This window comes from Nicotiana sylvestris, chromosome 5 (genome assembly GCF_000393655.2).
Source record: "Nicotiana sylvestris chromosome 5, ASM39365v2, whole genome shotgun sequence".
NCBI lineage: Eukaryota > Viridiplantae > Streptophyta > Magnoliopsida > Solanales > Solanaceae > Nicotiana > Nicotiana sylvestris.
In genome coordinates, this window is record NC_091061.1 from 144290845 (window position 1) to 144302651 (window position 11807).

Consider the following 11807-nt stretch of genomic DNA (forward strand, 5'->3'; position numbering starts at 1 on the left):
GGGGCTAGCATAAATCTTATGCCCATGGTGATCTACAAGAGTCTGGGGATTGGAAGAGCTAGACCCACTTCGTTGTTGTTGCAGCTGGCTGACAGGACCGTGAAAAGACCCTCTGGTATCCTGGATGATGTGTTGATTCAGGTAGGAAAATTTGTGTTCCCTGCAGATTTTGTGATTCTAGACTGCAAGGTGGATGAAAAGATTCCCATAATTTTGGGAGGCCGTTCTTGGCCACTGGGAGAGCTCTCATTGATTGTGAGACTAGGGAGCTCAAGATGAGGTTGAACGAAGAAGAGATAACATTCAATGTGCAGAAATCTATGAGGCGACCAAGTGAATTCTCTAATTGTTCTCTTATTGATGCCGTGGATGTAATAGTAGAAGTTGATGATGAGATGCTGACTATTGAGGACCCTCATGTTGCATGTCTGGTAAATTTAGATGAGGTGAACGGGGAAGAACTGGCGGAATGGGTATTAGCTTTAGAGGGCAGAGGGTTGTGGGATAGAACTCTTGAATTTGAGCCCCCACTTAGAGAACAAAGAAACTCCTCCAGCCAAGCCTTCCATAGAAGAACCACCAAAGCTGGAATTGAAGCCACTGCCCGCCCATCTCAGGTATGAGTTCCTGGGACCTAACTCCACATTACCTGTTATTATCTCATCTAGTTTGTTATATTGCAGGCACAACAACTTTTGCAGGTACTCTAGGAGTGTAAGACTGCCATTGGGTGGACCATGGCAGACATTAAGGGGATTAGCTCAGCCTATTGTATGCATAAAATTCTGCTGTAAGAGGGACACAAACCTTCCAGGGAAAACCAAAGAAGGCTGAACCCCAACATGAAGGAAGTGGTGAAGAAAGAATTGATAAAGTGGTTGGATGCGAGAATCATTTTCCCAATCTCTGACAGCAGCTGGGTTAGCCCAGTGCAATGTGTGCCTAAGAAGGGTGGCATAACGGTGGTCAAAAACGATAACAATGAGCTGATCTCTACAAGAATCGTCATGGGCTGGAGAATTTGCATGGACTACAGAAAGTTAAATCTGGCCACCTGGAAAGACCACTTCCCACTTCCCTTCATTCATCAGATGCTAGACAGATTGGCAGGGAGGTCTCACTTCTGTTTTCTGGATCGGTACTCAGGGTACAATCAAATCTCCATTGCACCAGAGGACAGAGAGAAGACCTCCTTCACTTGCCCATATGGCATTTATGCTTTTCGGAGGATGCCCTCTGGCCTATGCTATGCACCCGCCACATTCCAAAGGTGCATGATGGCCATATTCACTGACATGGTAAAAGACATAATGGAGGTATTCATGGATGATTTCTCAGTGGTGGGAAACTCATTCGATGAGTGCCTTATAAACCTGAATCGTGTGCTAAAACGGTGTATTGAGACAAACCTGGTTCTTAATTGGGAGAAGTTCCATTTCATGGTACAAGAGGGTATAGTCTTGGGACACTAGGTATCAAGTAAAGGAATCGAGATGGATCGCGCTAAAGTTGACGTGATAGCAAAGCTTCCACCTCCAACTTCAGTCAAGGCAATCAGGGGCTTCCTCGGGCATGACGGTTTCTACCGGAGATTCATAAGAGACTTCTCAAAAATTGCCAACCCTCTCTGTAAGTTGTTAGAAAAAGATCACCCTTTTTTATTTTCTGATGATTGTAGGGTAGCATTCGAGGAGTTGAAAAAGAGGCTAGTCATAGCACCCATCATTATTGCCCCCAACTAGGAGCAACCATTCGAACTCATGTGCAATGCCAGTAACTACACAGTGGGGGCAGTGCTGGGATAGTAGAAAGACAAGCTAATGCATCCAATCTACTATGCCAGTAGAATGCTGAGTGGAGCCTAGCTGAACTACACTGTGACTGAGAAGGAGATGTTGGCTGTGGTGTTTGCTTTTGACATGTTCATATCATACTTGATTGTCTCTAAGGTAATTGTATACACTAATCATGCAACTCTCAAGTACTTGATTGAGAAGAAGGAGTCTAAACTGCGCCTGATTCGTTGGGTGTTGTTACTACAAGGGTTCGACCTCTAAATTAGTGACCGTACGGGCACAGAAAACCAAGTCGCTAACCATCTATCACGACTTGAGGGAGCTGAAAACTCAGTTGAGTTTGAGAATATTTTGGAAACCTTTCCAGACGAGCAACTGCTCGCTAAAAGTCTTGAGGAAGTGCCATGGTATGCAGACTTTGCAAACTACCTGGCAAGCGGTATAGTTCCCTATGACCTTTCATCTGTACAAAAGAAAAAGTTTTATCGTGACTGCCGCATGTGTTAGATGGATGAACCTTATCTGTTTCGAATATGTGTTGACAATATGATCTGGAGGTGTGTCCCCAAGATAGAACAATCTTCTGTTTTGCAGGCATGCCACGGATCGGCGTATGGAGGGCATTTTGGAGGAGTCAGGACAGCCACAAAGTGCTAGAGGCCGGTTTCTTTTGGCCAATAGTGTTTAAAGATGCACATCAATGGGTGAAGGGCTGCAATGAATGTCAGCAAACCGGGAACATTTCCCGTCTCCATGAGATGCCCATGAACCCGATTCAAGAGGTGGAAGTGTTTGGTGTCTGGGGGATTGACTTCATGGGACCCTTCGTCAGCTCTTTTGGCAATAAGTGCATACTTGTTGCTGTAGATTACGTGTCCAAATGGGTAGAAGCTGCAGCATTGCCCACTAATGATGCAAGAGTGATGGTGGGGCATATTCACCCATTTTGGGACCTCAAGAGCTATTAACAATGACGGAGGCACCCACTTCTGTAATCGAGCCTTCGAGAAGTTGCTAGAAAAGTATGATGTGCGCCACAAGGTGGCAACACCTTATCACCCTCAGACCAGTGGACAAGTGGAAATGTCTAATAGAAATATAAAGAGTGTATTGACCAAGACTGTAAATGTCACAAGAACTGATTGGGCGAAAAAGCTAGATGATGCACTCTGGGCTTATAGAACTGCATTTAAAACACCAATTGGTATGTCACCATAAAAGTTGGTGTTCGGGAAGGCCTGTCACTTACCAGTGGAACTTGAACATAAAGCTTGGTGGGCACTGAAATAGCTGAACCTGGACATTGAGGTTGCGGGCACAACGAGAATCACTGAATTGCATGAGCTTGACGAGTTCCGATATCTGGATTTTGATAGCACAAGGTTGTACAAGGAAAGAATGAAGAGGTTGCACGACCAGAACATTGTTGAGCGACATTTCAACCCCGGGGACAAGGTATTGCTCTATAACTCAAGACTAAGGTTATTCCCGGGTAAGCTCAAGTCACGATGGTCTGGTCCATTTCGAGTGGTTGAAGTATTCCCTTCAGGGGTTGTAGAGATTGCCTCAGAGAAAGACTCTCATACGTTTAGAGTCAATGGGCAGAGATTGAAGCTATATGTGGCATGAATGAACCAAAAGAAGTGACAGAGATCCACCTGACGGAACCTCAAAGGTCGAGCGAACCGTAAATGCGCCTATCTACATCGTGCCGCGACGTTAAATCAGGCGCTGCGTGGGAGGCAACCCATGAATGTTGTTGTTTTTGTTTTCTTCTGTAACTTCCTATAAAAAAATAAAAATAAAAATTAAAAAAAATATCCTCGCACCGCGACCGCGGTCAACGACGAGTAGTCTGCCTCTAATTTGCTCGACCCATCGCAACCGCAGTGGGACTGTGATAAGACGAGAACTTTCTGCCTCAAATTGCTGAACTCACCGCGGCCGCGGTAGGACCGCGGTCGACCGCGGCGGTTCACTGTTCGGCGCCCAGGTAAGTGATTTCATTTGTTTTCTTTTTCTTTTTCTTTTATTTTCTAAATTTTTTAACCCCCCCCCCTTGATAATATCATTAAACCCCCGCCTCTCTCACTTTCCCCATATCCTCTCTCTCTCTTAACCCTAATCTCTCATCTTCCTCCTCTCTTCTTCTTCTTCTTCACTTCTCTCACCTCCCCCATCTCCATTCATCTTACTCTCTCTTCCATCAAGGTATGTCACTCCCCCCATCTCTTCTTTTTTATTTTTGTTTTAGTTTTTATGTTAGTTCCATGTTTTAATTGTGTAGTATTTCTAGTAGATTTTGTTCTTTTTTCTTTCTTTTGATTTTCGTTGTTGTTGTTGCTTGTTAATGGGTTATGTGCACAATGTTGTAGAGTGATGTATGCACAATGTTGTAGAGATTTGTATACTTGTTGGTGTTGGACTAATTATTGTGGTGAAGCAAGATCGGAATTGGGAGAGAGTCGGTGGTAATGGTCGAGGATGGTGATGAAGCTAATAAGGATGTTGAGGATGATGGTGTACCACCTCCGAGAGCTGATGAGGCGGGCCCATCAAAGGCCCGTTGAAGTACCTGCATGAAAGCCCTGGAACAAGAAATGGTTGGTCTCCGCACTTCTGCCACGGACATGGGCACCAGAGTTGACACTCTGACCACTCAACAGGCCAAGTCAGGGAAAAAGATTATGGGATGGCTTCGAGCGCTAGGACGAGCATGTCACCTCGATCCTAGCACCGTCTCTGATCAGGATTGAGCTTCAGTCCCTTACCTTACTATGCTTTATATTTGTTAACATGGGGACATGCCAAAATTTTAAGTGTGGGTGGGGGATGGCTGTTGTTGTAAAAAGATTGTATAACTTTGTATGATGTTGCTCTTTTTTTGATTGGTTGGTATTGTAGGGTCATGTTAGTTAACGTCGACTTGGCCCGAAAACGGACACCTTTTGACAGGTCTCTTGAGGGACATTAGTTGAACAAAGATATAGGGAATATAAGGACTATTCCTGATGACGTATCCTTTAGACAATTTCTTGAGGGAAGTAAGTCTAGAGAAAAGACCAAAAAGATTTTTTAATTTTAGGTAGTGTAGTAACTCCCCCTTGGTTTTTCTTTGGGCCACGGTTCTTTTACAAGGGTTTAGCTTGAACCGATAGTAGTATTGATGGGCTATGAGTTGAAATAGAAAGAGAAACCTTTAGCGTTAAGACACCTGAACACAGTCGACACTAGAGTGTAACGCTTAGTCTTAGGGGTTGACTCTTGCTAAGGTGCCTTAAATTTGTATGTTTGTAACTGACTTGAACACTCAAAAGAGAGTGTCTTGATGAACCAATCTGGAGTGAGTCATGTGCCATGTGTGTGTGAGTTATACTGTATTCTATGTTTTACATTTGATGCCTAGAACTTGCCTCGTGTGTCTGCAAAGCGAAATAGTAGCTTCATTTAGTCTTAGAAGTGATATAGGCATTTCTTTGTTAAGCCAGATATATAAAGTAAACCCACCTAAATGTAATACATCGTAGTTAACCTCGTTGACCCTGTAAGCATATTTCTTTGGCAACCACATTGCGAACCTTACCCAATTGTTTGAATGGCCTATCTGTTTGAACCCCTGTACCTCCCATGAGCACTTGAATGATATTGAATTATGCAAAAGTTAGAGTGTGGGGTGGTGGTTTGATTTTTGAGTGGAACCAATGAAATAGAGGAAATGTGCAGTTTTTTTTCTGGAAAAGTAAAAGAAGAAGCACCACTTAAAAGAAAAAAAAAAGAGAATGAATAAATGTAGTAGTTGATAAAGTGGTGGCTTGATGCAAATGCACCTAAAGGAATGGGGTGTTATAAATAAAAATGTGGTGGAACATCTGATTGGCATAAGTGTGATCTTGAAAGTTAATGTGATTGTATTAAAAGTGCTTAGGGAGGTTAGTGACTATACCCAAATATATCCTAACCGTCCCTTAGCCTACATTACAACCAAGTGAAGTCCTAATTAATCTTAGACTAAATAGGCTCGATTAGTAGAGTAGTACACTACGGGCAAGCCTATGGTGCATCTTTGTGGCATGTGAATGTTCTTTTTGAGAGTGAGTGAATTTTGTCCATCTGAGTTCCTAAGCATTTTTAATAATATTAATTGTGGAACTACTCTCTTGTGTGATGTGAGGGCATGTGATTCATGAAGGAGAGGCAAATCTTGACTTCTATATAGAGTGGTTTGAGTAAGTACGAATATTGCACAGTACGTGAGATTCGACTTTTGAAGCAAAGGTTGTTCACTACTAGGTGCAACTTTGGTGAATTGTTCTTGGTGTGATACGTTAAGGGAAAAGCTTAAGGAAGGAATTCTGATAGAGTGTGGTGGATTGCTCGAGGGCTAGCAATGATTTAAGTGTGGGCTGTTGATAATAGGCTACATAGACGATATTTACACCCTAATTATATCATGCTTTATTGTTATTTTATAGGTTAAATGATAACAAAATGCTCTAATTGGTGTTCTTTTGCTTCGCAGAGACTAATCCAAGTTAGGAAGAACTATGGAGTATTTTGGAGTCAATAATGTGAAGAAAATGTCCAATCAAGAAGTACCCGAGCGGAAAGAAGCAAAAAGTGGACTGGGTTGAAATCCACCGCGACCGCGGTGGACCGCGGTTGGACCACGGTAGGCCAAAGACGCGAGGCAGAATGTTTGTCTCTCACCGCGGTCGCGCCGCGTTCTACCGCGGCCGCGGTGAACTGTGCAGTTGCCCAGAACTTTTGGGACCAAAGTGTAACTCGGGGAAAACTTATTCCAAACCCTTATAAACTCAAGAAGCTCGCCCAAGAAAGTATCAAGCTTGTTTTTAGACTACTTTGGAGGCAAGAACAAGTGTGAGAAGAGCAACCAAACAGTAGAGTTTTTCTATCTTCTCTTTATTATTGCAATTATAGATTATGAACAATTTAGTAGTGTATCTTGTTTTGTTATGAGTAGCTAATTCCCTAGTCTAGGGTTTTGATGGAACCTATTGAAGGATGAACTTCTTGTTATGTTAATATAGTTTGTCCAGCTTAATCTCTATTGTTCAACTACATTCTTGTTGTAGTTAGTTGATAGGATCCTCAATTAGTTGTGCCTATTTAGTGTGCATGACTCGGGAGAGAGTGCATATTTAGGTAATTGTTGAACAACACCACTTCCAAAGTATATGATGGATCAATAACTGAGGGTTTAAAGGCGGGATTAGGAATAACAAAACCTTGGGTGCAATCTAAAGTGAGTTGTAATAAACAAAGCCAGCTAGCGTAACTCAGGAGAGTGCGTCTAGTAAATTGTCTTGATTACTCGGGAGAAATTTACGGTAATAAGAGTGCTCATGATTGATAGAGACGATTAAGTAAATATATGTGAAACATAACCGGAGGGGATTCCATCAATAGGGAAAATCATAGCCTTAGATCCTTCTCTTAATTGTTTATAACTTAATCATAGTCAGTCTTTGTTTGCTTAATTGCAGTCATTCATAATTAGTATAAATATCCTCAATTGTTATTCAAACGTTTGGGAAGTTGATTACGTAGAATTTAGTGAGTCTGACAAGAGTAATTGATAGGTTATTCCTGTGGGTTCGACTCTGGGCGAAATACTCGTATTATATTTGCAACGTTCGCGTGTCCTTTTTATAAGGCATAGTTGGGCGTGATCAGAAACACATGATCTTTACAAGTTAGCAAGTAGAGGCATGAATGACTAACATAGAAAAGGGGCTTGTACTAAAGTGCAACAGAATAAACACTATATGGATGTAATTATAACAGCAGGAAGCAGGCATGTATTTGCAAATTAGACAAGTAGAAGATATGGGCAACACAACAACAATTGAGATAGAGATCAAGGACAAGACAATAACAACAAGTCACATAAGATCTATAAGTACAATAATAACAACTCAAGGTAAAGGCATAAACGTATACACGGGAAACAGATATCACATCATAATGCATGTCCCTCAATCCTCACTTGCACGGAAACACCCATCGTGCCATGAACTCGCGATAACATAAAAACATGATAATATAAATGAAATGGCACGGCATCACCCTTCGTGTTTTAACTCTCAAATGATATGGCACGGCATCACCCTTCGTGTTTTTACTCTCAAATGATATGGCACGACATCACCCTTCATGTTTTACACTCTCTCTCACATGATAATGTATATACAATGGCACGGCATCACTCTTCGTGCTTTACATTCTTCCTTACCAAGCATATATATATATATATCAATGACAACCAAGGCAGGAAATATAAATAACATCAAGGAGAGTGTTTAAACGAATATTCCAACATATCCCAATCACAACTTTCTAAGCCAACAATAATTCAATAAACCCTCAAAAAACGTATTATGCAAGTACTTCAACAAATCTCACGAATGATCAACAACACTAGTATAGAATCAAGTATCTCAAGAATATCTGTTGTAGCAATGTGTTGATGACTACGTATAGTGATGACCGAATTAGACACATCAATGTATTCTCAGAATTCTATCAAATTTGATCAAGTTATAATAAGCTAAGTTTTGATTTCTAACATTCAATACTATGTTCTTAGTATCTTGGAGTCAAGTAAGGATGAAGCAAGAAGGTCACGTAATTCTACAAGACACAATTATAACATAATCTACCCCCCCCCCCCCCCGAGCATGATTAACCCTGGCACATACATATACGCTCGTCACCTCATATATGTATCATCCCCGCATGTAGCAAACAAATGTCAAATAGTAGGAAAAATTCCCTCAACAAAGTTAGGCAAGACGCTTACCTCAATTCGGTTAACTCAATACTCAAATTTAGTTTTTTCCTTTACAAATTCACTTCCGCTCGGCTCAATCTAGCCAAAAACAACTTGAATACATCACACAATGCAATAGAAAATAATTTCGTGTCAAAAGATGAATAAAGCCCTAGCTTGCCTTTGTTTGATTCAAAAAATAGTTCAAACAGCTCCTATTTTCAGGAAATTCGACCTATTTTGAAAGCCAATTGTACTTCTAATTATTACCACTTAAAATACATCATTATATTCCACCATATCTACATCATTATACTAGTTTGTGTGCGGAGGCAAATCTAGTTGGGGGATGGGCCACTGGAAGTCTGAAACCATTAATTTCGATAAAAAGTCTCTCTCTATATATATATAAGCTACGACCCCTGTATAATTTACTTGACTTCCTCAAACACAAAAGTTGGACGAAAGTATTGGTTGAGTAAATTGCTCGAGCTCCTTACCTCGCTACTCGGCCTGCGTTTGAGATCTAGCTGGAACAGCTTATCTTCGTTTTTCCTTTCTTCTTTTTTATTTTTATTAACTCAACGAAAGTTTATACTTTAAGTCAACTGGTTTATTTATTCCTTTTATCTGTTTTAAATTCAATTATTGTTTAGTATTACTTCATAATAATCAATTAATTAAAAAATTCAAACCCCTAATATACTTTAAGTCAACTGCTTTATTTATTTCTTTTTTATCTTTCCTTAATTCATTTATAGTTTAATATTAGTACACAATAGTCAACTTAATTAATCATTTAATCATTTTTTAATTAAAAGCCATCCCTCAAAATCAATATTATTATGTTCTCTCTCCATAAATAGAAAAACATACAAACTCTTCTGCCATGGGGCTTCCTGCAACAATCACTTCGAGAAAGTAACGAGCATCCTGTCAATTCTGATTAAGTGATAGCAAACGAGAGTTTATGACTCTTTGTCAGTTCTTTGACCGCTAAAAATACCCTTAATCTCAATTTTATACTTTACTGATAAAATTTCATAATTATTAAATATTTTAAAAATTATGCGTCGAATTTTATTGTTAGTAATTTGCATATTTAAAGAGGGGCAAAATTTATATAGTCATTGAAGAACTAAATTAATGAGTTTGTTGACCCATATAGCCCTTGTCTTAACCAGCATGCCACATGATTTGGCAGGGAATTGAAGAACTCTGAAACTGACAATTATAGAGAAATTGCAAAATGAATTAAATTTGTGTACCACCCACATGTTCATCTGTGGAACCAAATCCAATTTTATGATATTTTAAATTTTCTTCATTTCCATAGTTGAATGGTCCTTTTCAATCATTACCATTACCAAAAAAACTGGCATTTCTCTTCCATTTATTTAAAATAGTAATAAGGTTATTGTATTTAACAGAAACTTCTTGAACAACCACCACCTCGTGCTAGATTTTACTCATGTATTTAAAATCTATTCCCTTAAAGGGAAAAGAAAAAGGTTGACGGGATCTTTTTTTTTTTTGGCACCGTCAAAAAAAATAATATTATTAATGAGATTGGAGTCGCAGCCTAATTATTCTGAGTTAAATCCAGTAATCCCTTTTTAAGTGTCCATTTTAATTTAACTATCATTTTATTTGAATAATTGTTTTATAAAAGTTGTAAATTTGCAATTGAAAATATTATATTTTTAATATGAAAAGAATGCAAGTAATCTTTTACGATTGATTAAATTAGAAGAACTAAGTAGACTGTGTATGCATTACACGATACCTCGTCAATGCAAGGTACTTTACGTAGAGATATCACAACATTATATTACTTTCACCTACTAAAAGACGAAGTATATTAATCAATACATTTGTCTTTACTTGCCTAATTGTGTATTGATAAAAAACAATTAGTTAAACTTTATGAACAACGGTTGAGCAATGTTAATATAGCGATAACTTGCATTAAATTTTTTGTGACGACCTGGCCGATCGTCTTAAGAATTTACGTCCTGATCCCCCATTAACTGCTTTCCCCGAGTTTATTTCTGCTATTTTGATTTGTCAGAATGTTCGGTTTTGAGTTTCGGAGAGTTTTGGGACACTTAGTGCCTAAATGAGAGCTTAAGTGTTGGAAAGTTGACCGTAGTCGGAATAGTGTGAAGACGGCCTCGGAATGAAAATCTGATGGTTCTGTTAGCTCCGTTGGGTGATTTCGGGCTTAGGGGCGTGTTCGGATTGTGTTTTGGAGGTCCGTAGCTAATTTAGGCTTGAAATGCCGAAAGTTGAATTTTTGAAGTTTCTGGTTCGATAGTGAGATTTTGATTCGAGGGTCGGAATGGAATTCTGGAAGTTGGAGTAGTTCTGTAGTGTTGAATGTGATGTGTGTGCAAAATTTCAGGTCATTCGGACGAGGTTTGATAGACTTTTTGATCGGAAGCATATTTTGAGAATTTTGGAGTTCTTAGGCTTGAATCCGTGGTTGATTCGTCGTTTCGATGTTGTTTTAGGTGTTTTAAGGATCTGTATAAGTTGGGTCAATAGTATTAGACTTGTTGGTGCCTTTGGTTGAGGTCCCGGGGGCCTCGAGATGATTTCGGATGGTTGACGGAAGGATTTTAGAGTTTGAAGTTTGCAGCTTCAGCTGATATCTGTCATAACCGCACCTGCGGTTTGGGTTCCGCAGGTGTAGAGCCACAGAAGCAGCGGACCAACTGCAGAAGCGAAATTGGGGAGTATCAGCAGGTTCGGCAGATGTGGGAGACTTACTGCAGGAGCGGTACCGCATCTGCGAATGGGTAATCGCAGGTGCGGAATCTGGTCTTTAAGTGAGAAATCGCAGATGCGACCTTGGCTCCGCAGAAGCGGTCCCAGGGCCGCAGATATGGTAACAACTGGGCAGAAATATGAAATTTCAAGGGTTTAGTTTCAAAAGTTGGAAATTCGATTTGGAGCTCAGGAGAGGGCGATTTTGGGAAGAAATTGAAGAGGAGATCAGTGGGTAACAATTCTTTAACCCTTTCTAGTTATATTCCATCAATCTATAGTTAGTTTCATCATTTAATTTCGGATGGGAGATGAAAATTGGGGAAAAGTTGGAAGAAAGTTCTTAGACCTAAAAGTTAACTTTTGATTGAGAATTTGACCTTAGATTTGGAAAATTTTGGTATGCATGAACTCGTGAGAGTATGAGGATTCTGAAAATATAAATTTTACCC

The 11807-nt window shown here is 39.8% G+C and overlaps 1 protein-coding gene across 1 annotated transcript; it reads left to right on the forward strand.

The window, feature by feature from the left end:
• Positions 1–1493: 1493 nt before the first annotated feature.
• LOC138869433 (uncharacterized) lies at positions 1494–3425 on the forward strand. Its single transcript, XM_070147051.1, has 3 exons — positions 1494–1629; positions 2391–2722; positions 3087–3425. Exons 1-3 carry the CDS (start codon positions 1494–1496, stop codon positions 3423–3425), a joined length of 807 nt encoding a protein of 268 aa, XP_070003152.1.
• The last annotated feature ends 8382 nt before the right edge of the window (positions 3426–11807 follow it).